Here is a 24,637-nt window from a genome sequence, read left to right on the forward strand (position 1 = left end):
AGTTCGCTCGGGATTCACATCCTCTGTAATTCTTTTCCCTGTAATTTTCTGCATTTAAGTAATCCAACGGTCACCTAACAAACTAGAGTTTAAATAAAATTCAAACTTATGGGGGGTTTAAATAAAATTCAAATTTAGTTTGAATTGGAAATGGTTGTATTACTTAAATGCCACATGGCACAATTCTATGAGGGAATTACAGGAATTGTAAAGAAAGGAATTACAAAGGATGTGAATTTGCGAGCGAGGCCTATGCTGAAAGTCTGAAACCGAACCGACTTCCTCTATAGAACTTGCATAGACTTTTTGAGGGAGTGGACTTAATGAGATTTTGAACCCTTTACGGTTTTGCCTGTTAAGATGTTAATTTTTTAATTAATTGAGAGATTTGCATTGGATTTAATTCAATCAATCTTTCACGAAAAAAAAAAAAAAAAAAAAAAACTCAATTGATCATTCTTCAAAATAAGAAGATTTCAATGCAACTTTTGAGTTACCCACAATATTAATGCTTTTCCCTAAGTTATTCAATTTATTAGACGGATTCTTAATTTTTTTACTTATGCATTTTCAATATTATTTCCTCCATCATAAGTTTAAAAACACTATTCATGGTGCATATCTCCAAACTTTATGAGAATTTGTAATTGAAGAGGAAATAATCAAAGATGGTAGAGGGAGACAATAAAACGAGTTGAGCATGGGTTTATCATTTAAGATTATTCTTATTCTTTGGAAATTTTTATTTGTTTACATCGTCATGGGTCATTGCCAATTGAACCAATCATTGCGTAATAGGCTAAAGTTATGTGCCTTAGTCATCCATACATATCAATCTTAGAACGTCCATAGCTTCTCACCATCAAAAGATTAGGAAGGCGTGATAATGTTTGTTGCCTGTCAGGTTTTATAGAGTTTGGGTCACCTCCCCATCAGGAAAAACAACGTGCTCCCTTGATGTTTATCCACTAAACAATATTGGTAGGCCCAAGAGAATACATTGTTCAACCATGATGAAAAGGTGATTCAAACTCGATTTCATAGGCCCATTTTCTCATATATCATAGTTGATGCGAAAATGTACCAATACATGTATCACATTCATCACCAACCTCCTTTTGTTATCGTGCCAATTTGTTTTATTGGTGGTTGTTGGGGTTGATATGGTGACTCCTACAAATGTGAGGTTCACCAAACATATACTCAGATTACCAAACTAACCCGTTTCATATTATCAACTTAACCAAACCCTTAATAATTATTTTATCAGTTACATATTTCTTCGTTTTTTAATTTTTTATTGGAATTCAAGTACATACAGTAGTGATACAGAGAGAGCAGATTTTTTTAATTCTTTTTAATGGTAAACAAAAAATAGCAGAATATATATAGTCATGAAAAGGGCAAAGATGTAAATATATTTATCTTTTCAATTAAGAATTAAGAGTTTAAGACATTAACCGATTAACGATAATAACCATTAAATTTTCATTTATACCCTTAAAAATGGAAACCTCCAAAATATAATGGACTCGATACCCTCGGAAGTTGAAACTAATGAGAATTCAAAACGAGGGTTCATTAGGTAATCTCGCAGAGTTCGAATGGAGGACTGGAGGAGATTGGGGCCGCTCTTTCCGGCCCTACGGTTACTCGATTCATCTGTAAGTGCCAAAAACACATTTCAGTGTTTCATTTTCATCCGTTCTCCGTCAGTATGTCACACCCCTCTCCCCTCACCCAACAACCTTCTAGAATTAGTCGCCAACTAGATCAGTTTCGCAGATCCACAACAACTCCAGCTTCGACACAGTTCGCCTCTGCAACTTCTCTTTTGTTACAAGAGATCTCCAACGCAGGACTATAGGAAATTCCGGTAATCCTTCAATCACTTGCATCTGCACCGCTAATTCTTTTTTTGCTGCCATTCGAAACTAGTGTTTTGTTTATTCAATGACGCTCGCATATTCTATGATACTCTAAATGTTGTCCTATTGTAATTTGTCCTTTTAGTCGAAATCGCTTTCAGTCTGAATTTGCATCAGAAGCTTGAAACTTGATGTTTTCTTGTTTTATATCAAGATGATTTGTTTTGAAACCGCACGTGGAAAAACGAATTCCAGCTTAATTGTTTCTGTGATTTCTTCTGGTGCAGGGAAGATTTGTTCAGTTTGGATCTCTGGTTCAGTATATGATAGAAAATCGTAGTTGATATCGGTTATTGTTTCCCTGGTAAAAGGAACCGACCTGTAGCTTCCAGTGGAGCATGGGGGCCGCTACTGCGCCGACCTTACAGGTTCCTGTATGGGTTGGTCAGGAGGAACTCGGAGGGAAAACAAATAGATTCTTGCGGTTTTCTCATAAATGCAGGACGGAGAAGGGCATTCGTTTGCTTAAACCAAGAGATCTGCAGCAGAGGAGTTATTCTGTTCGGTCTAGAAGTCTTTTTTTGGAGGTTTCGGCTTCTTATAAGAATTCCCGTGGTTGGTAACTCGAGATTTTCTAGCATTTGATTATATGGTGATCACATTTCATACTTCCACAGGTTAATCAATATTTTATGAGGTTCAGTTGCTTTTCTCTTAAAGAAAAATTATGGTGATTCTGCTTACAGACAGAATGAATGAGTCTGGCAAGGGCAGACTAGGATCCTGATAGCCTTTTTGTGTCATTTGCTTGACCACTTTGGAGGGGATTTTGGGGGGTTTCATTTTTTGTTCTTTTGTCTTTTTTGGGGGGGGGGGGGGGGGGGGGGGCATTTTCGTTGTTTTCTTATCTACTTTCCAGCTGCAGCAGCTGGATATTGTTGTCACAATATTTTCTTCAAGAAATGATTCTCATTCATCTGTCAGTGAGATTATTGTTAAACTTGTACCAACTTAAAAGGATGATTCTGAACTGTATATGACGGTGTAGGCAGTGAAAGTTATATCATTTAGGACTTATAGAATGAATTTGTTCTTAGGAACAAGAGAGAGGGGTAGAGAAAAATGGCTAGGTGTAGGCAGTGAAAGTTATATCATTTAGGACTTATAGAATGAATTTGTTCTTAGGAACAAGAGAGAGGGGTAGAGAAAAATGGCTAGGCGGTAATTATCTGCTTCTACTTCCTCATAGTGAAACACCAAATCTGCTCGGCCATAGATGTAGTCTTCGGGTGAACCATGTAAAATCTTGTTTTGTGTGCTTGTTTTTGCTCTGTTTTTCTTGACAGATAATGTCTGTCATTAATATCAAAGCTGGTTTTATAGATAGCCAGAGCATTTATTGATGAAATAGAATTCAGATGATCATGCACTCAAAAGATTGATTTAAAATTTGAAATTATTTCCACAGATAAACAAATGTCCACTTTAGTACTATAGCAACGGAATTGTTTTCAACCACCAGAAATCTGAAAAGAATGAACTAAAGTAGTGTCCCTGTTAACTCTAAACTATAAAGAAGAAGCATAAAGAGATGAAAATCCCCAAAGTAAAGATTGGGCATCTTAGCTCCACGCAGCAAAGCAAAAAGTTGAAGTGACATGCACTACTGATGACATATGGGGAAATTCAAAACAAAAGTGAGGAAAATATACAGCATATTTGTCAGTAGAACTACATGGCCAAATGCTTTTGAAATGGTTCCAACTTCAGTAACATAAAAACTTGGTTGAGGTATCTAATTATTTTATATGCCTATGTTTAAGCATAGTTGAGTTCATTTAGGTCAAGCAGGCCTAGTTCTACTGCTGAAACTACGAGTCTTGGATGGCCTGCTAAACCAGGTGAAGGTTAAGCTGCAGAAGTTACGACTTTTTAGCTTAAGCTTATGTTGTGTAGCTGTATTTCTCAATAGCAGAGTTTAATTACAGGATGGGAGCTCATGAATCACTTCTGAAGGGTACCTGGTCAACTTGTTTAGGGGGCACCAAGGGCCCCAGCAGTGTTATTTGCCTATTCCCAATCCCCAGTCTGGTAGCTGTTTTGACTACTGTTGATGTGGTCTAGGTCTAAAGAAAGCATTTTCCACCTTACTCTGTAATGTCAAAAACTGTTGCTCAGTTTTGTTTGTCTTAAAAGTAATAACCTATCCATTCTTTCTTTCTTTCTGAAGATTGAACTGAAAGCATAATAGCCAAAAAGGGATTTAGATAGATATGAATGATGAAATTTCATAGGCAGTAGACAACAATTTGCTGATAATAATTAAATTTTATATGTCAATGTAAAAGGGAAAATATTACTAGATTACAAAGACATAAGAAAATCCAGATAAGACTTAGTTCATGGGGGCACTGATAGCATGTTTCCATTTATGCTTTTCATATTGGGTTCCTGGTTGCCACTGAGTTGACATTATTCCCACACTGTCTCACCCCGCTCTAACATTTTGAGGGGGTAAGTTACTCTATGTATGCTGAGGTTTAACTTAAATTGAAAAGAAGTCAGATTGGTTTGCCACATATAATTTGATGCAGTCCCAATTTAGTGCGGGTCATTTTTTCCAATTTCTTATAAGAGAACAACCCGTATGAGACAAAGGAAGGATTTCTTGAAATTTTAAATTTTGGTTATGGGATATGGATGGATTACGCGATATGACCTTGACTGGGTTTGAACTGGTGGCCTCTGAATTCTTTGGTTGGGTTAATTGGAATGGAAGTGTCAATGAATGATGGGGAGTTCATTTTGGAGAGATTTAGGATGGTGGAATATATGGTGTGATGGGGCAGGTTCTTGACATTTGGGATGAAAAATTATGGGGCGAAACTTGGAGGGAATGTACGAAACTATATAAGGATATGATCCCCCAAGTTTGGTTGGGTTTAGATACATAAATTGAGAGATATATGGGTTCTTGTTCTGGGGGTTTGAGGACATGAGTTCAAATAAATATCTGTATTTTGAAAGCCTTTGATCTTCAATTCCCAATTAACTGAACCAGGACTTACTAACAAACACAAGAGGAATTACTTAAAGAGAAGCTCTTATTCAATATTCAAATCTGTTCTCTCCCCATTGAGTGGAGGGGTCTACTGATAAATAATATGCTAGAGTCCTAATGTAATTTGGTGCTAGATTCCTGACGTAATTGGACTCCAAGCTGGACTCTTAACTCGAAGTTAGAGACTAACTCAAAATAGAAACTACCTGACTTAAAATATGAGACTTAACTGAAACAAAAACATTACAAAAGACTATTTTACCCTTATAACTTAAAGTTGGACACCATTAACATAATTGGATCAATTAAATTAGTTTTTTTTTTTTTGGATGAATAAAGAAATATATTAAAGACAACAACGCCAAGAATACAAAGGGAACATAATGGGGGAGGGGAGAACAAACCTCTCACGGGGGAGGCCTAAGGAAGAGGTGAGACTCCAGGCACTAACAATTATCCTATTCCTGGGAGAGTCAATCACCGGGGGATGAGGAATAAAATGAAATCTTGAAGAGACCTCAAAATAGGTAGCCTTCCAATCATATCAAGGGATCGAGATTTGGAAGACCAACGCCTAAGATTTCGCTCCCACCATAGGTGATGTATAATCGCACCAAATACTAGCTTACCAACTCGATCAATTAAATTAGTTAATTCACTTATTTTCGTACTTAGTCTAGATATTGAACTTTTGGACCCATAGAGTAGGCCCATGACCATACAAATGTATTAAACAGAGGCCCGACATCCAGATCTATCAACCCTAGGTTTATTTCAAAGGAAAATAGGCCAATTTGGTGCTAGATCTGCATCAGTACTCTGCCAAACCAGTACTCTGCAGCGTGGAGTATGTTCATTGCATTGCTGTGCATGGCCACGCAATTAGTTGTCAAGACAGAGTCGTAGAGGAGGATATGGCTTTATGACTAACTGTGGACCGTGCATTGGTGTCTGTTGCCTTGAGGAAATTAAATTAGAAAGAAAGAAGAAGAGAGGTTTTTTTTTTTTTTGGGGGGGGGGGGGGGGAGGCCGGAGGGGAAGGGGAGCATTTGAGAGGTGGGTTATGATAAATCCCAGCAAATTGGCTGAAATGACCTTCTGAGTGTATTATAATTAGATATTCCTCACATGGTTCGTTAGGTAGTAATGATGTGACTTTTATTTTCATTTTGATCTAATCAGATTGCATTGTTCCTGTTCTTTGACCAACAACATTATGTTGAACTTGCTCTGTCTTGTGTAGCTTCAGGATTGGAATCGGGGAAGGCATCAACTTCCTTTAATGAAGCTTTGGTTTTAAAGGTAGAGAATCTTTCCTTGACAATCATTTTTGAGTTGTGAAGGATAAAAAATTGTGGACTACTTTTAGCGTTCTCTGGTAATTGTTCTGTTTGGCAAGAAGCCACTAACTCACTCTAGTATGTTTATGTAGCACATGACCTATCTTGCACTTTAGATTACAGAGCATTTCTTACTTGTTCCTGCTAGATCTTTTTCACATTAAATGATAGTTGGTGTTTCTCAATTGTAGAAGAAGGCACAGGAGGTTGGACCACAATTAAATGGGCGTTGCATTTATCTCGTTGGTCAGTTCTGTATGCCCGATGTCTTTTTGATGCATTAATACCATGTATTGTTATTTGGTGGTTGAAGTCTGTGTGCCCTGAAACACAGGAATGATGGGATCTGGTAAAACAACTGTAGGGAAGATACTATCAGAAGAACTGGGTTATTCTTTCGTTGACAGGTTTGCCCTTAGATTCTTTTTCCTTTCCTTTTTTGGCCCCTGGAAGAACCCTTAAATCATGAAGTAAAGTCTCAGATGCCTCAGCATTCTCCATGTAGTCAATTTACATGATTTCTAGCATTCAGTGATTCAATGACTTTTCAGGTGCCTCACATAAAACCTCAATTGAATAGTTGCTCAAAATATAAAGTATATATCTAGTCTTATTTTTTCTGGTCCACTTTCAATGTTAATTAGAATGCAACAGATAGAGTAGGCATATTCATTTGATTTGCTTCAAATTTGGCAGACAAGATCTTGCCAGTGGGACATATTAGTGTTGCAATTGTCAATTTGACTGGCACCTTATATGAAACAGAAAATAAAACTCTTGATTTTATAGATGTTCACCCAATGGTTATGTATGATGTTTGTGGGAGCTGCAGTGACAAATTGGTGGAGGAGGCTGTGGGTGGAACATCTGTGGCTGAGATATTCAAGCAGTATAGTGAGAGTTTCTTTAGAGAAAATGAGGTATTTATGAAGCATTTGGTTAATTTAGTTACGCATCCTGTTTCCATTTGGTTCTAGAACTGATGGAGCTTGTCCTGTTCAAGTGAATTTTCTTTACTCCCTGTGTGAGTTTCTGTTGCCAGAAGTCAATCATTATAGATTGCTTGTACATTATATTAAGAACCATTAGTTAAGAGTGATTCTACACTAGAATTTGATGACTATTAGTCTTCAAATTATGTCTTAAAGAACTTCTGGAGATTATTAACAAATAGTCCAACCACCAATGTCACAGCTGCATATTAACCTTTTTATTTTTTTTTACTATTTGATTTTGATATGCTCAGGCTGCTTCTTTTCCTTCTTTTTCTTTGTTTTTTTCCTTTATTTTTTTCCTTTTTGTTTTTCTCCTTTTTTGGAAAAATAACAAATGGATGAACCATTATCCTTGGCACCGTGATTGAAAGAACTTCTGGCATAAATCAACAGACATGAATTTCACTACCACAGTTGCACATTGTTTCCTGTAAATATCTGAAGTTTAGATTATTTCTTGCTTCCCTATATTAAACAAAGGTTTGATGATTTTCTTCTTATGTTTTAGACTGAAGTATTAAAGGAGTTGTCTTTGATGCGCCATCTAGTTGTTGCCACTGGTGGTGGTGCAGTGATCCAGCCTATCAACTGGTGTGTAAGCTCGATGCATAAATTATATGATTACTATTTTCGTGATGTTTCTGACCTAGCTTCATATTTTACTGAACAAATGCATTTGATTTTCTTAAATATTCAGGAAGTATATGAAACAGGGCATCACGGTCTGGTTAGATGTGCCTTTGGAAGCTTTGGCAAGGCGTATTGCTGCGGTAGGGACAGGTTCTCGCCCTCTATTGAATGGAGAATCGGGTGATGCTTATTCAAAGGTGGCTATCGATCACATCTTAGTATCTTACTGTAGAGACCTTTTTTCAGATGTTTAGATTTAGGGAATACCTGCCACGAATACAATCCAGATTTAGTATGTTGGTTCAATGGGTTGTCTTATAGGGCCTGTTTGGTTACTTGAGTCTGGAGATTTCAAAAATCTAGAGATTTCAAATTTACGGAGTCTTAGTTCATAAAATTAACTATTTGGTTAGCCTGAATCTTTGGAATGAAATCTATAGATTCATCCTAAAAAAACATCTATGGAGTCATGGTTCAAATGTTTAGCGCTTTTATAGTAGGGGTGAAATCCAGAGATTTCACCTCATATCCATAAATCTACAGATTCATGTTTTTAGTGTAAAAAGGTGAATCCCTAGATTTCATGAATTTAGGGATTCACACAACCAAATGGGTATCAATCTCCCATTTGTGAATCCAGAGATTTCAAATCTCTGGATTCATGTAAGCAAACAGGCCCTTAGCTCCTGTCAAGTCAAGAACAGATTGGTTGGTTCAGAACCAGATTGGGTGCCAAAATGGTCAAACCAAAATTAACAGTTGAAAAAAAGGAAAAAAAAAGGGAGGGGGAAAGGTGTGGCTAAATTGGTCAGCCCATGTGACTGATTTAGTTGTGTTATCTGTTGATATGTTAAATTTGGAATGAAAATTTTCTTTTCTCAATCATCTCTTCCTTTTGATTTCCTACAGACAATTTTGCATCTCTCGATGCTTTTTGAAGAGAGAGGTGAATTATATGCCTATGCCGATGCCAGAGTTTCACTCCCTCGTATGGTTTCTTGAACCGTTCTCAGCTTTTATATTTTATTTTCAGTCTGCTTCTTTGTTATTTTTTATGTTTCTTGTTACTTTGGGACATCCATTGTAATACTTAACCGACTCTGGAAGAAGGGCAGGTAGCACTGTTGCTGGTAGGAAGTTAACTGCTCTATTTTAAAAGAAAATTGATTCATTATTCTTGGGATCTACTGGGGAGAATCAATCCTTTCCTGCCTCATCCTCAATAATCGCTTAAGCATTCCTCAAAAAAAAAATTTAAAAAATAATTATATTTGCATTGTTTGTGATTAAAGTCACCCAATGGGGTTCATTCTTTTATCCTGTATAATGTCACTATCATTTCCTTTTGGGATAGGCCCAAGGGACTTGCTATTTAATTGGTGAACCCCTTGTATAGATGAACCCTTGACAATCCTTCCTTAGTCAGCTGATGACTGATATCAGCTGATCTCACATGTGTTATTGGTATATATACCTTTTGTTATACTACCGTGTTCAATTTGTGTCTCCTAGATTTGCCTGAGTGTAGGAGATGAGAGGTAGGCATCTTATTTTCACTGTCATAATTATTTTGTCAAGACAACGCAATTGACTCCATCAATTAGCAAGATAAAATTCCTGGAAGAAAGGCTACTTTAAGTTTTTAAACGCACAATAGTCGTTGCTACTTTGCTTTCTCTGCCCTAGAGAAATTGTCCTCTAGTCTGATGGATCATTATGATTGGACATCTGATTTTTTAGGAATGGGAATCTCAGTTTGATGCCAATTTTTTATCAGTACCTAGGAGTCCTACACTCGTGTTGGATCATGCTGTGGGGAGATCTAAGTGTGCGTAGAATCGTCACTAATGCCATTTCAATACCCTTATACCATGTCATTTTGAAATTCTGACCGTGTTTATTGTCATTTTATTATAACTACTATTTTTTGCTGCTTTCTACTGTTTGAAGTTCTCAAATGGTTGGACGTGTTCACTGTATAGATATTGCAATCAAGCTGGGACTTCGTGATGCATGTGATCTCACACCAAACGCTATAGCTATAGAGGTATTCGCCTGATTCTTTCAATTGGCTGCAATCTTCATTTTCATCTTAATGAGACTGGCATCCAGTAGAGGCTTAGTTTTCTGGAACATGTCATTAAAGGTCCCAAAAGAATTTTCATATGATAGGATGATCTAGGTTGTCCGATACAGATGGATATACTAAATGATTATCCCATTTATCGGATGTACTAGGTCAGGTGAAAAGGATATCAATCTCATTTTATTGACCTGGAGGCTTGCAGATTTGACTTAATGGATATGTGAACTGTTTTCCCGGGGAAAAAAGGCTAGATTGTTGAGGAAGCATGAATTCAATAGGGCGTGTAATGCTTTCGTGCTCAAATTTGTTTAATTACTCTCTTTTTTTTTTTTTTGTCAGGTCCTTGTACAAGTTGAGAATTTTGTGAAGGGTGAGGATGATACGACTGTCGAAATGAGTTCGTAGCATTCCCTCTGGCTTTGTTTTAGTTTGCTGCGACTGTTGGGATGAATTTGTAGCTTAGTTTGCTTTAATAGTGTCGGCCCTTCTAGCCAAAAAGGAAAAAAAAAAGAAAAAAAGTAATAGTTTCTGCCCTCGCCTATCTATTCCGTGGTGGCATCGTTGTTATTATGTAAGATGATAAGATGTTTCAGTACTTGTTTATAATCTTCTCTGATGTATTTTTGGGCTGTGGATTAGCCTATTTATTAGGAAAGTTTATTTTCGGGGATGCGTAAGAGGGTTAGTGGTTTGTAGATGAAGATGGCATCCAAAACCAGATCTTCACCAGTGTCGTTAGCAGCTGGTATCTTGAGTCAAAATATATGATCCAGAAGAAAGAAAAATTCTAGCCTGTATACATAAGTGGGTTAACCACGGGTTTTTTATGCTCTATTAATTTCTTTGTAGGAGGACTTGGATGAATGCCGTACAAGAGTGCAACATAAGTGATGAGGTTGAAACAAGACTTGAGAATGGAGATTCAGTAGAGAAGAGAAAGAACACGACAGTTTCCAGTAACTACAAGGAAGCAAATTTTGTCGTTGGGTGGATCCCCATGGTTGCAGTCACTTGGAGGACTCCATTCTCAAGACCACACTTTGATTTTGTCCATGTTGGTCTGTCTCATTCAATGCCGCTTGTCACCCCCATGTTCAACCACCGCAATCCTTTCCTGCAGATCGGTTGCATTTTGCCGTCTTCCACGTCCACCTGTTCTTTCCTCACCCCTGCTAGAGCAACTCGACATATCTTTCTTGTTGTTACCTGAATTACAGTTCTTATTCCGGTTCCAAATCCCCTGCAGCTTAGCCAAGAATCCCAAGGCTGACCTTACTAGCACGCAAGCTGAAGATACCAAGGCACTTAACCCTATCGTGCACCCAATTGCCGTCACTTGGGTATTGTTCATTTCATAAGTGAAGAGAAACAGAGAGAGAAGCAAAAGGTATTTGGGTTGGTACTATTACAGAAAGAGAAGCAAAAGATACCTACCACGAAGATCAAGACGAGAAGAGTAGATAAGAGCGTTATCGGCTGACGAAATGGACGAAGGAAGAGGTTTCGTCACAGCCACGGTCACCGCCTCCGCCAGTTTCAGGCCAAGTCGTTGATTGCGGCCGCCTCTATTTAGGCTATGTATATCCCACAGGTGACAGGCCGCAGTCTCGGACAAGGTCCCAGCCAGCCCAGTTTGCTCCAGAGCATTCCCATCGACGGCCACGTGTAGATTACGTCTCTGGAGAAGGTGCCACAGCTAGGGACGCTGCATTGGGGGTGTGGAATTTGTTTCAGTTGTGCAAACGTTTGATGCCGAGATCTTGACCCATCGATAAAATGATTTGATGTTAATCAGGTCATATTCACATTTCTACCATTACCATCTGGGGTTCCGGTTCATGATTCACTTGCTTCTGATGCATTGGTTTTGCCGGGCGACAATTATGATGCGGCGATGGCAAAAGGAAAATGCATGGGTGGTTTGGGGGTAACTTTCAGAGTCGATATAGTTGCTCCAGTGAAGGCTATATTATGTCTGGAGTTTTCTAGTTCACCCATACAGGTTGAAGCAGCAACAGTTTGATTGGCATTACCTCAAGTTTTGGCACCAAGATCCCAGCGTCTGAAGGGAAGACTTCTTTTTTTCTTTTTTTGTGTGGTATCTGTGGTTCATTTGGGCTAACATGCGCTCACCTCGATTACATTTTTGAGGGGGAACTTTGTTGTCCGCGAGAGTAACCCATGACCTTTCCATTGAGAAGTATGGATCTTTCATTGAAGACTTGGAAGTAGTTGGAATTAGGGAACAATATCTAGATTTTGAAACTCAATTGTGTTGCAAGCTTCGGCAACATGAATTGCAGGCACGAGCCGTGGTGCGGGCGCCAAGAGAATGCCTTCATCCATCTATATATGTGGTTTTTAAGGATAGGGCATGAAATATTTTGTTGAAGTTATTTTTATTATATGCTTTGAGGGTATTTTGGTTTTTTAACATTTAAAAATGAATTATGCCAATGGTCTCGAAGTGGTAGAGACTTCTGAACCCAGACATGATTCTCTTATGAAAGAAACCCAACAAAATTTTGAAGTTCATGAAAAAATCTACAGAGTTTTTCATTAAGATATAATTAAAAATCATTTTACTGGAAATTTTAAGTCAAATTTAGAACCTTTTTCTGGTAAAAAACTTAAAGACTGATATCCCAACATTACATATGAGAGGACAAGCATTAGGTAACCAACAAAGGTGGTAGCATTCAGTCTCATCCGCATGCCTGATTTTAGTTAAAAGATTCCGTTTTCAGAGGTTAAAGTGTTAAACTACTCCTTAGAATTCCAAGGGTTTAGGCAAGAAATACAAACTATTTTCATCAGTAAGTGAATGAACTCCTCAAAACAGTCCTGAAATTTGAGATAAAAGAAAGTTTGAGAGGATGTAAATGTAGGGTATAACTTCTCTCATGTCATTTACATGAACTGAACTTAAGATTTTCAGTTTGAAATGATGAAAATGTTAGGACAAAATTTCAGAGAATTTCATTAAAATGGCTTTTCTTTTGCAGAAAAAGTGCATGTGAAAAACCCTAAACATTATCCCAACATTAGAATAGTGGATAGCAACCATTAGGTAGTCAATAAAGATGGTAGCAGTAAGTCTAATCCCCATATGTGATTTTAGTTATGAGCTTTTGCTTCCAAAGGCCAAATTATTTATTTGAAATCCTGGAGCTTAGGCACGAGCACAAATTATATCTATCAATAACTAAGAGGATGAACTACTGAGAATTTAATCTTTCTCCCTCCACCCCGTTCTCCCTGGGGTTAAACTTTTCATTCGAAAGTCTTTGTCATTTTATTTTTCCTTTTTGGAATAAATTGTCATTTTACAAGAACCTTAAGTGAAACTCTCCACTCTTAGTTTTAGAAAATGTCAAGTGTAAGTTAGTTCTCAAAAAAAAAAAAAAAAAAAAAAAAAAAGGAGGAGGTACAAACAGAGTTTTCCTTGAAGAATAACATGTGAGAAACCGTACCTAATACCCCAAGCCCCACATTAATAGAAGGATAACAGCCATTAGGTAATCAATAATGATGGTAGCAATAAGTCTTGATCCCATGCCTTATTCTAGTTATAAAATTCTGTTTTCCAAGGCCAAATTACTCCATAAATTCCTGGTAAGAAGCAGAAATTATTTTTCATCTATAAATAAGAGAACGAACTCCTGAGAACAGCAGCAATCGAATGTAATTATTTTTAGTTTTCCTTCTCGTTTCATCCTAGCTTGTATTTTATATATATTCAGGTATAGCACACATGGCTACAGAAACTCCAGTCCGATTTGGCATTCTAGGGTGTGCAGCCATAGCACCGAAGCTATGCAGAGCAATTGATCTCTCTCCCAACTCGGTCCTTCACGCCGTCGGCAGCCGTTCCTATGATAAGGCAAGGAAATTCGTAGCAGAGAATGACTTGCCTCCATTGGTGAAGATCTATGGCAGCTACGAAGCACTCCTTGATGACCCAGAAATTGATGCCTTGTACATACCCCTGCCCACTAGCTTGCATTTGCGGTGGGCGGTGCTGGCCGCCAAGAAGAAAAAGCACCTGCTGCTGGAGAAGCCAGTGGCCATGAACGTAGCTGAGTTCGACCAGATAGCCGATGCCTGTGAGGCTAATGGCGTGCAGTTCATGGACGGAACCATGTGGATGCACCACCCTAGGACTGCTGCCATGAAGGAGTTCCTTTCCGATGAAAAGCGTTTTGGTCACCTCACAACGGCAAGTTCCCTTCTTTGAATCATTTATTGCTTTTGGAATGCTTGCTTCAGGTCGATTATAAAGTTAGGATTTAACATGGAGAGACCATGTATCGATATTTCAAACTACTATTTTTATTTTTAAATTTTTTTTCCAAAGGAGAGGACCGAATATTGATGTTTTCACACATGAAAAGAAGGAAATTCAACATTTCTGAAAAGTAATAGGATAGATTAAAAAAAATTCAGGGGTCAAATGCTGGTATTTCACGCATAGAAGAGGATTATTGCAAAATTTTCAAAAAAAGAAAAAAAAAGAAAAAGATTTTAGAAAGTAAAACTTTCAACACCACCACTGAGTTACCCTCAAATAATTACGTCACTGCTTGAGTTATTTAATTTATCAATCAGATTACCCTTTAATACTGTCAGTTTTTATTTATCTATTTTTGATATTATCCTCCACACTCTAAGGAAAAAAAAAGTTAGAGAAAATGAAAACAAAATAATATCTAACAGAGAATAGAAATTATAAAAAATGTAAGAATAGAAGAAAATGAGTGATTGCAGACGGTAGATGAAGACAAAGACAAAGACAAAAAAGAGTAAAACATATAATTCTTCATTTAAGACATTCTTGTCTTTTTGGAAAGCCTAACTTCCTTATTTTAGCAGTTAACTTTGATTTCTTAATAGCCGTCGTGGATATTTCCCATTTTCCCCTAATTGATCTAATTGATAAATTAATAACTCAGTAAATATCATTAATTTTAAGGGGTACTCACAAGGTGGCATTGAAAGTTTCTCCTAAAACAACATGGCCCCCTTCCCTAGTACTGTAGCTCCGCCATTTGCACTAGGTTCATTCGATCTTATCCCAAAATTTTCTGTCTGATAGGCTCATAGCTTCGCTTGTTGGGGTGGTGATGATGATTTTCTTAAGAACGACGTCAGGGTAAAGCAAGGTCTTGATGGCCTCGGGGCTCTGGGTGACGCGGGATGGTATTGCATCAGGGCGATACTGTGGGCTGTCAACTATGAACTGCCCAAGACGGTGACAGCCCTGCTAGGTGGGCTTGTTCGCAATGAAGCAGGAGTGATTATGGCTTGTGGATCTTCTCTACAGTGGAAGGATGGGAAAACAACAACTTTCCATTGCTCCTTTCTTTCCAATGTGGCCATGGAAATAATTGCATTTGGAACAGAAGGAAATCTACAAGTTCATGATTTTGTTGTTCCTTTCTCAGAGAAATCTGCTTCATTCTCAGCATTTCCTAAGAATACAATCACGGAGATGTTTACAAGTCAGTTCGCAATGCCTTCTCTGCATACGGTAACTACTGATATCCCTCAGGAGGCATGCATGGTGAGAGAGTTCTCAAGATTGGTGAAATGTACAAAAGAGTGTGGTTCCAAACCGGAGAATGAGTGGCCCAGCATTAGTAGGAAGACCCAACTGGTTCTTGACGCAGTCAAAGCTTCCATTGAGAAGGGATTTGAGCCTATCATTGTTGGGGCTTAGATAAGGACTTTAATTTCTGTAATAAGGCTATAGTAAAATACCAAAGAGTATTGTATTCTTAATTCTTAAAAAGAAAATAAGTTATTCGTTACAAAAAAATATAAATAAATAAAAAAGGAAAAGAAAAGAAAATAAGTTATTGTAATATATATGATCAGTTTTTTCTTACTTGTCATCTTTGTGTTCTTTTTCTGAATAATTTACTTTTTGCTACAGAAGAAAAAGAAAGAAAAAAGGATCTTGAATGAAATCCACAAAAGAGTTAAAATTTCCTATCTGCGAGGCTAGAAAATTGTATTCCTCTCATGCATTCCTTTGTTGTATATTTAGGAAAGGAATTCCCTTATGATTCATCTTGTCAATGTTTAAAAATAGATTTTTTCCTAAATATGTAGTAGAAAGATAAGAAATGTGCAGAATCTTTTATCTATGAGGGTACATTTAGCAGATTTTTTTTTTGGTGAAATGAAATTTATTGATTACTGAATACAATTATTGAGCTATTACAAAAACCATGGCATCTGAATTACATAGGTTTAAAGCCAAGACTCAGTCATGTACTAAACCTTCTTGTTTCAGTTGTGCATAATATACGAATGGATCTACAAGACTACAACCATTGTATGAAAATAAAGTAACATATTTTGTATCGATCATGTAAACTATATAACAGTTGAAACAAAGGCATAGAATAAACATTAATGACATTTAACAAACTCTTTCTCTCTTTTGCAAATTGGGCGAGATGTCACTTTCAAATATGTTGGCCGTTCATCAATCTTCTAACTACTACTGTTTACTCCCAGCTACCGCATCCCTAATTTAGTCCAGGAAGGAAATCAATTGCAAGCCCGCAACCACTACTCTATTTTAAGGTTAAACATTGGTTTTCCGGAATGAATAACCAGTGCATAATCTATTTTGAGTTAATCTAAGCACAACAGCTGTTATCAAGGATAGCTTAAGCAGATCCCATTTGTATTATTCTCTCATAGGAGTGGCAAATTGATAACGACACTCGCAATCAAAATCGTGGGAGTGAGTCAGCACAGGCTATTATTAATTAGTGGTAATAAGGTAAGAAGAAGAAGGTTCTTCAGCATCAAGTCCAGTGTCCACCAAAGGAGGTAGGTGAGCCTGCAATTTCATTAATCTCGTCTTTCTTGCTGTGCTGATCGGGAAATGGCAGAAACCCCAGTTCGTTTCGGCATTCTGGGCTGTGCGTGGATAGCGGAGAAGCTATCGAAAGCCATATCCCTCTCTCCCAACTCCACCCTCTACGCCGTCGGCAGCCGTTCCTTGGATAAAGCCAAGAAATTTGCTTCTGAGAATGGATTTCCACCATCAGCGAAGATCTATGGCAGCTACGAAGCCGTCCTCGACGACCCAGACGTCGATGTGGTGTATTTGCCACTTCCCACTAGCCTGCATGTGCAGTGGGCTGTGTTAGCTGCCAAGAAGAAGAAACACCTGCTGCTGGAGAAGCCCGTGGCCTTGAACGTTGCTGAGTTCGATCAGATTGTGGAAGCTTGCCAGGCTAATGGCGTGCAGTTCATGGATGGAACTATGTGGATGCACCACCCTCGCACTGCCAAGATGACCGAGTTCCTCTCCGATTCCCAGCGTTTCGGTGATCTTAAAACGGCAAGTAGTCTATCTTAATTTCATCCTTTGTCAGAATTTCCCAGTTTTATTATAAGTTAAAAGGAAGGTAATTTTGGTTACTTACCCCCTCAAGTGATGGCTGCAGATAAACAGCTACTTTTCATTCCCTGTTGATGACAATTTTCTCAAGAATAATATTAGGGTAAAACCAGGTCTTGATGGTCTTGGAGCACTGGGTGATATCGGGTGGTATTGTATCAGATCAATACTATGGACTACTAACTATGAACTACCCAAGACAGTGATTGCCCACCATGGCCCTGTGATCAATGAAGCAGGAGTGATCTTGGCCTGTGGAGCTTCTTTACAGTGGGAAGATGGGAAGAGAGCAACTTTTGGTTGTTCTTTCTTTGCCAATTTGACGATGGATATGACTGCAGTTGGAACCAAAGGAACTCTATATGTTCACGATTTTGCTATCCCTTTTGAGGACAAATCTGCTTCATTTTCTACCACTTCTCAGATGGGAATTGCAGAGCGTGCATTGCCTTGTCAACATTTGATAACAACTGATTTCCCTCAGGAGACATGCATGGTGATGGAGTTGTCAAGGTTGGTTTTAAGTATAAAAGAAGGGGGTTCTAAACCAGAAAGCAAGTGGCCCAGCATCAGCAGGAAGACCCAACTGGTTCTTGACGCAGTCAAGGCATCCATTGACAAAGGTTTCGAGCTCGTTCAGGTGGGGGCTTAAGCCTTAAGGGGATCTATTTTCCAAAAAAAAAAAAAGGGGATCTATTTTCCATCATAAACTTTTATTCCAGTTTTCTTAATTTTCGAGAGGAAAGTTTTAGTTCATCTTATAAGATTCTTCATCCGTGTGTCGTTCATTTGCCACGTAGAATGTATTTGCTATCCCAACCCCTACTTTCCATGATTCAAAAAAAAAAAAAAACTTTTATTTGCAGTACTTATGGCCACGATAGGTGGCAATTTCGATTACTCATTGTGTATTTTTTTTTATTACATGTAGGTATTAGGTATTGTTGAAAATGAATACTAATAATAATAATAATAATAATAATAATAATAATAATAAACACCTACAAAATGAGAGGTCGAGATTTTAACGTCGACCACTCATTCTATCATTGCCGTGCACATAATTGCACAACACTAAGCTCTATCCCCCTTTCCACTGGTGGTCCTAAATAGACTAGGTGGAATTGGGATTGTGTGAATCTATATTGAATTGATTAGTAACTTCATTCATACACATCTAGGTTGAGTATGTATCTTTGTCATGGTTTGTTAGTGCAACCTGGATTTTTATTTGCGGTAGTAGCTGCCTGCTGCTACCGATGGCTGTGATTTAGTCACGTTAGCGAAATTTAAATGTATGGTTGAGATTCAAACAAGGAAAATTTATGTGTAAATATTAATTTTTTCTTTTACATTTTAAGGATTAAATTTTCTTAATTTACAAACCAAGTCCCTCATTCACCGATTACCCAAAATCCTCTCTCTCTCATTTTGTCTTCTCACGAGAAACCAGGGCACTCCGGTGACATAACCTTGTCACGGAATGCCGGAGCTTCGAAGATGGGTGATGACGGTGAAAAACGCTCATGTATTTACCCTAACTAAAACCGAACCCATGTAAAGTTGTCCTTTGTGGATCTTCTTTGTTGTCCTCTGTAGATCTTCTTGTACATTTTCATGAAATTTGGATCATTGAAGGGAAGATAACCAACATTCAACACATAGAGAATGATACCACAAGACCAGATATCCACCTTGGAACCATCGTAACCTTTCTTGGCGAGAATCTACGGAGCCACATAGGATGACGTTCCGCAAAGGGTGTGTAGAAGGCCGTCGTTGCGGATTTGATTGGCAATGGGGTTAAGACCGAAATCAAAGACCTTGAGATCGCCATTTTCATCGAGGAGGAGATTTTCGGGTTTGAGATCTTTGTGGAAAACACCATGAAAATGACAGTAACCGATGGCGGAGATCTATTGTTGGAAGTAGCGGCAGCTGAGACCCTCATCGAGACGGCCTTTGGCGATCTTAGAGAAGAGTTCACCGCCTTTGATGAATTCAAGTACGAAATAGATCTTAGTTTTGGTGGCGAGAACTTCGTAGAGCTTAACGATTCTAGGATGATGGATACGGTGCATGATAGAGATCTCGCGTTTGATGTGAGGGACTAAACCTCCTTGGACAACCTTGCGTTTACTGATGGTTTTAATGGCGACGCTCTGTTTTAGTTAGGGTAAATACCGGAGTGTTTCTCACCGTCATCACCCACCTTTGAAGCTCCGGCATTCCGTGACGGGGTTATGTCATCGGAGTGCCCTGGTTTCTCGTGAGAAAACAAAATGAGAGAGAGAGGGTTTTGGGTAATCGGTGAATGAGATACTTGGTTTGTAAATTTAGAAAAATTAATCCTTAAAATATAAAAGAAAAAATTAATATTTATACATAAATCTTCCTTGTTTGAATCTCAACCATACATTTAAATTTTGTTGACGTGGCGAAATCACCACCAGCCGTCAGCAGCAGCAGGCAACTGCTGCACAAATAAAAATCTTCCGCGCAACCCTAGGTTTGACTTTTGAGTTCAATTTCAATGCTTTGCATTACATGCATAGTATTGAGCTTTGATCTCTCCGAATGATCAAAATTTCGATTACTCATTCTGTATTTTTCTATTTTTTCTATTATATATAAATATAATTAAAAAAGTAAAAAAAATAAATAAATAAATTAGGTGGTCGAAATTGTAAATTGTATACAGTTCAATCTAATGTGCAACACTGAAGCTCCATCCTCTTGACTTTTGCTAACCATAGGTGTAATATTTCCTTCTTTTATCCACATATGAATCTGGTAAACCAAAAACAAGGCCAGGCATTCCAATTTGAGCAAGTCATCGGTCTTAATTGGCATCAAATAATCCACCATAGATCTAGAAATGACAAAAAGTGGCCCTGTAGTGTCATCAAACTAACCCACAAGTGTGGTCTCTGATCCTTCAGTTTTAGATGGAAGTGTGACGAGCAAAGCAAATGAGACAAATAAACAAATCCAATATGAAGGAGAACAGCCCATACTCCATAGCCTCCATCTTATCATATATTGCCACCTTATAAGTTATAACCTCGTCATTCATCACTTTGTACAATTCTTTGTCTCTTGTCTGGTCTGACGTCTTTTGCTGATTAATCTTATCAAATAAGTAATCTATGCATCTTTCATGAAATCTCCAAGTGTCCAAGTTTCTGTGATGGGTTTTCGTGAAAGGGTACTTTAAATGCAACTTAATTTGTTACGTTTCAAATGCATCAAGTGTTTTTTTTTTAGGTCTAAGCAGTATATCTCAATTAGATCTAGAAAGAAATTCAACTTCAAAAGTATAATATGTGGTCGAGAATAACATAAAAAGCAATCAGTGGGGTTCATATATATATATATAAATGGTCTTGGTTACACGCTAGAAAAGAATCAACTACATTTGATTGCTCACTTTGTAATTTGGAGTGGGACCATCCTGACTGCCAAACAACTACGGTGATCCTTTAAAAATATTCAGAATTTGTTTTTAATAGGTTGTACAGGTAACTTTCTTTCAATGGCCTAAATTACCAATTACACATTTGTAAAATTACAAGTTATTCATCTGAGATTCTATTAACTCATAAATCAAATGGTTATATTGCCCCATTAGAGTATAATGACATAATTACTATCATTCAAATGGTCCTATACCCAATCCCTATCTACACCCAAGGTGCAAAGTTTTCGGCAAGATTTTGTTGAAACTAGTGATGGAAGACAGCTACTTAGCTAGATAAGATGAGTTTTCTATCTCTTCTCTAGTTAAGAATTTATGAGACAACACTTGATGGTACATGCATTCATTTTCTTCAGTTCTTCTTCAAAGCCAAGGATTTGGACCATCAAACTCATCATGGAGACGAATTGCTTCAAGAACACAAAAACTCTATTAGGTCAATTGAGCTGAAGAGGCAAAGAAGAACACGTAACACAAACGTAATATATAGTAAGCAGTAGATTTGGGTGGCAATCATTCTTTCTCCGACAACATTTTGCAAGTTTGGGGGCGATTTTGGTAGGTTCAGCATCTTTTTGGTGATATATTTGATTTTTTCGACCACATTGATTAATTTTGTGTTTTGGTGGGTTTTTCGGTTCACTATTCACCAAACTGGGCAAAATTTGCCAAAATATTTTACCATGTTGACACCTTACTAGAAACAATGTAGCTTCATTGAAAACCACCACTACCTTGAAACCTAGAAGAAAAAAATCATCCAAAACACTCTCCAAACACATAATTTATATTCAAACCAGAGCATTTTTCGAAAATACAAAAGGGGAAAAGCCACGAAAGGTCCATACTTCTCATCCAACAATGCAATGTTGCCTTCAATCGATTATATTGAAAGGCTTACTGTGGCAATATGGTTCTCACTGTGGAATTTCTTGTTGCACAAAGTTAAATCGAGAAGACAGTAGAAGAAATTTGCCAAAACATAGAAGCAATTATGCAAATCTTTTCTCCTAAACATAGAAGGAGTTATGCCAAACTATAGATAAAGAGATTTTTGATAGGGTTGTGGTGGTTTTCAACAAAGGTGTATAGTTTCTGAAGAGGTGTAGGTAGTCCCTTCACCCACCTAAAGGTTGTGTATAAGAAGATTTAAATGGAGGGAGTAGTTATGTCATTATACTCTAATGAAGACAATATGATCATTTGATTTATGAATAAACAAAATTTTGAATGAAATCTAAACAATTTACAAATTGTAATTTAGGTCACTCCTCTTGAGCTATATATTAAAAGTTTTAACTCCCACTAAAGTGTGTAACCTGTAAAAAGCATAAAATTTATGTTCAAAGAAAATTAGGATAAATGGATATTTAGCTTATATAGATTTTTTTTTTTTTTTTGTGGTAAACATCACTTTATTTAGAGAACTAAAAAAAGTACTAACACAACTGCATGAACACACAAGGTTTGAACCGAACCAAGGAGCGGAAAGTGACCAAACTGTCGTACATGCAATAGACATGGTCATCCAGGTTAAGGGTTGGGTCAAGCTCAAAATGGGTCACGCCCAAAGAACCTTTAGAACAAAGGTTGTAACAACTACAGCAGCTAAAGAAAGACCAACACCCCCAAAGGGTGACATACAACACGCCTCATAGGGCGGACATACAACACCCACATAGGGGGACATACAACACGCCTCAAGGTGATTATGCATTTTGCATTGTATGTTTTTTATGAAGGTGAAAGGATTTGCATCAGTAATGAGAATCAGACCCCTCTAAATGCTTTTTTTCTTCTTCTTCTTCTTAGGCAGAAGTAGCTAATCAGCGCAATACAACCTACAATTATAGAGTTGTTCAGTGTAGATGGCAATCGGCAAGCTAAGCAACAAAAGAAAGTCTTAAGAATTTGAAGATTGGAATATGATTATTTCCATGCAACAAAAATCATTTGTGAGGTAATTAACAAGTCTATACATGTTTTGTATGCTTTTTTGGATCTTTAATTCAGCAATGACAAGAAAATTCAATATTAGAATCTGTTTTTTCTAATGTGGTCCTCAAGATGACACATAATTTACTGCGACTGTTTCAAAATATTGTAATTGCAGTGCCAAAAAACAACAGAATCCAAGCAAGTGAAATTAGTATCTCAAGAGACAAATTGGTTTTCTTTAAGATTCTTATGTCATCGGACACTTTCTTTGGATGATTGAGAAACTTATTATTTTTTATCAGTGCTATTTTCAAGTATCAGTTGACTACAATATTTGGTGAAGGAAGATCGCTCATTATTGATAGTTGATAGTTGATACTTGATATATATTTTTTCCTCACAGCCATGCATGCATTGATTATGATTTAATAATTAATGATAACCTGATTGAACATTGATCAAATGTGTTTTTTTTAACCGATTTCGTATAGAAACATTTATTAGTCTCTTTCTCTCAACGTGCAAGTTGACTAATAAATAAATAAAGGCACAACTTGTTCTTGGTTGCAACAAGTTGTGCCCTGGTTTATTTATTTACTTTGTTATCATTTTTGTAAAGTATTTCTTTGGTTATCAAAGCCAGTTCATGCTGGGGAGTAAGACAATGTTTTTCGATTGATGTTTTCATTGGATTTTTTAATAAAATTTTTTAATTTTTTAAAGTTATATTTGATTCTTACACATTATCAAAAGACCCTCATGAGTAATTATTGACAAACTAGCAAAAGCAAAAACTACTTGTCCGCTTGATGCTAAAATGCAAATGATAATTTGCAGTTATATATATATATATATATATACCAAATCAATTTTTTCTCTTTTCAACTGTTCCTATTTGTGGGATTTCCTTGCATGCCCAGCTTTACTAATTTATCAGCCACAAAAGAAGCAGATAAGAAGAAAAGAAAAGAAAAGAAAAGACAAACTGTACAGGAGAATATGCTCTTGTATGAGTAAGTGATAATCCTACTAGATGATAGGAATTTGATCAATAAACATTCATCAATTGGAGATATTTAATCATAAACCCTAAAACCCCAACTATCAAAAAAAAAGACATGACCCCCTTTCTCCACCATCTCAGAAAACAAAAAGAAAAAGAAAGAAACTCTTAGTTGAATACGTAGGGGGGTTTGTGTTTTAAAATTCAGATTTAAGTATTTGTCTAGAGATTTTAATTTTAATTTTTTTTTTCATTTTTATCTTTCTTTCTTTTTTTTTTTTTTTGGTTTGCCAACCACGGTTTATAAACCGGTGTTTGACCCGCCACACCTGGCTGTGGTGGGTGAGTCTTTCAAGGAGATTTTTTTCTTATTTTTTTATATGTTTGATATTCATTTTAAATTTTATTTAAAAGAAAATTCCTAAAATTCATAATAGGCTTTTTATCTATTTTAAATTTTAAATAAACACTCATTTTTGCATGAACCACTTACAATACAAATCCAAAATTAAGGGTATATTAGTGAATGTACATCATTTTTATAAAAATCCTATTGTTCCTTCATTTTCTCAATCCCTTTGTTTCTTTTTCAATAAATCACCCCCAAACCCTAATGATCCGTTATATTTTCAAACTTATTTTTTTTATTCATAATATATTCTGTATAAAATCACCAAAATTATTTATAACCAAAACCAAGGTTTAAAGTATCGGTATCAAGTATTGTATCGGTCAGGTGATTTTAAGAGACGTATCGTTCTGGATCGAGTATTGTATCGGTCAGGTGATTTTAAAAGACATATCGTTCCGTATTG

At 37.0% G+C, this 24,637-nt stretch overlaps 3 protein-coding genes and 1 pseudogene across 4 annotated transcripts; 3 read left to right on the forward strand and 1 right to left on the reverse strand.

Annotated features, from left to right (window-relative positions):
- The first annotated feature begins 1,596 nt into the window (after window positions 1-1,596).
- On the forward strand, window positions 1,597-12,390 carry LOC149026592 (shikimate kinase, chloroplastic-like). 2 transcript variants are annotated; one of them, XM_089154512.1, is made up of 11 exons: window positions 1,597-1,876; window positions 2,156-2,483; window positions 6,173-6,231; window positions 6,464-6,515; window positions 6,604-6,676; window positions 7,102-7,189; window positions 7,773-7,855; window positions 7,962-8,091; window positions 8,804-8,882; window positions 9,877-9,941; window positions 10,320-12,390. In XM_089154512.1, the coding sequence occupies exons 2-11, from the start codon at window positions 2,267-2,269 to the stop codon at window positions 10,383-10,385; spliced, it is 912 nt and encodes a 303-aa protein (XP_089010638.1). In that variant the 5' UTR covers window positions 1,597-1,876; window positions 2,156-2,266; the 3' UTR covers window positions 10,386-12,390. The 2 variants fall into 2 exon arrangements, with proteins under 2 accessions (XP_089010638.1, XP_089010637.1); XM_089154511.1 differs by having other exon boundaries at window positions 1,598-1,876; window positions 6,461-6,515.
- Window positions 12,391-13,731: 1,341 nt separating this feature from the next.
- Window positions 13,732-15,699, forward strand: LOC149026593 (putative oxidoreductase At4g09670). The gene is made up of 2 exons (XM_089145350.1): window positions 13,732-14,199; window positions 15,076-15,699. Exons 1-2 carry the CDS (start codon window positions 13,735-13,737, stop codon window positions 15,697-15,699), a joined length of 1,089 nt encoding a protein of 362 aa, XP_089001476.1. The 5' UTR covers window positions 13,732-13,734.
- A 1,000-nt stretch (window positions 15,700-16,699) lies between these two features.
- Window positions 16,700-18,262, forward strand: LOC149026594 (putative oxidoreductase At4g09670). Its single transcript, XM_089154513.1, has 2 exons — window positions 16,700-17,343; window positions 17,450-18,262. The coding sequence occupies exons 1-2, from the start codon at window positions 16,882-16,884 to the stop codon at window positions 18,053-18,055; spliced, it is 1,068 nt and encodes a 355-aa protein (XP_089010639.1). The 5' UTR covers window positions 16,700-16,881; the 3' UTR covers window positions 18,056-18,262.
- A 682-nt stretch (window positions 18,263-18,944) lies between these two features.
- On the reverse strand, window positions 18,945-19,632 carry LOC149026595 (CBL-interacting serine/threonine-protein kinase 14-like; annotated as a pseudogene).
- Between the last annotated feature and the right edge of the window lie 5,005 nt (window positions 19,633-24,637).

The sequence above is a fragment of the Hakea prostrata genome, chromosome 1 (genome assembly GCF_041222555.1).
Source record: "Hakea prostrata isolate BN-2017 chromosome 1, UWA_Hpros_2, whole genome shotgun sequence".
NCBI lineage: Eukaryota > Viridiplantae > Streptophyta > Magnoliopsida > Proteales > Proteaceae > Hakea > Hakea prostrata.

Coding starts and splice junctions, on each gene's coding strand:
- LOC149026592 (XM_089154511.1), top strand. CDS start 2,267: ATGGGGGCCGCTACTGCGCCGACCTTACAGGTTCCTGTATGGGTTGGT. Junction 7,190..7,772: donor GTTTCTTTAGAGAAAATGAG/GTATTTATGAAG, acceptor CTTATGTTTTAG/ACTGAAGTATTAAAGGAGTT. Junction 8,883..9,876: donor TGCCAGAGTTTCACTCCCTC/GTATGGTTTCTT, acceptor TTCACTGTATAG/ATATTGCAATCAAGCTGGGA.
- LOC149026593 (XM_089145350.1), top strand. CDS start 13,735: ATGGCTACAGAAACTCCAGTCCGATTTGGCATTCTAGGGTGTGCAGCC. Junction 14,200..15,075: donor GTTTTGGTCACCTCACAACG/GCAAGTTCCCTT, acceptor TCTGTCTGATAG/GCTCATAGCTTCGCTTGTTG.
- LOC149026594 (XM_089154513.1), top strand. CDS start 16,882: ATGGCAGAAACCCCAGTTCGTTTCGGCATTCTGGGCTGTGCGTGGATA. Junction 17,344..17,449: donor GTTTCGGTGATCTTAAAACG/GCAAGTAGTCTA, acceptor TGATGGCTGCAG/ATAAACAGCTACTTTTCATT.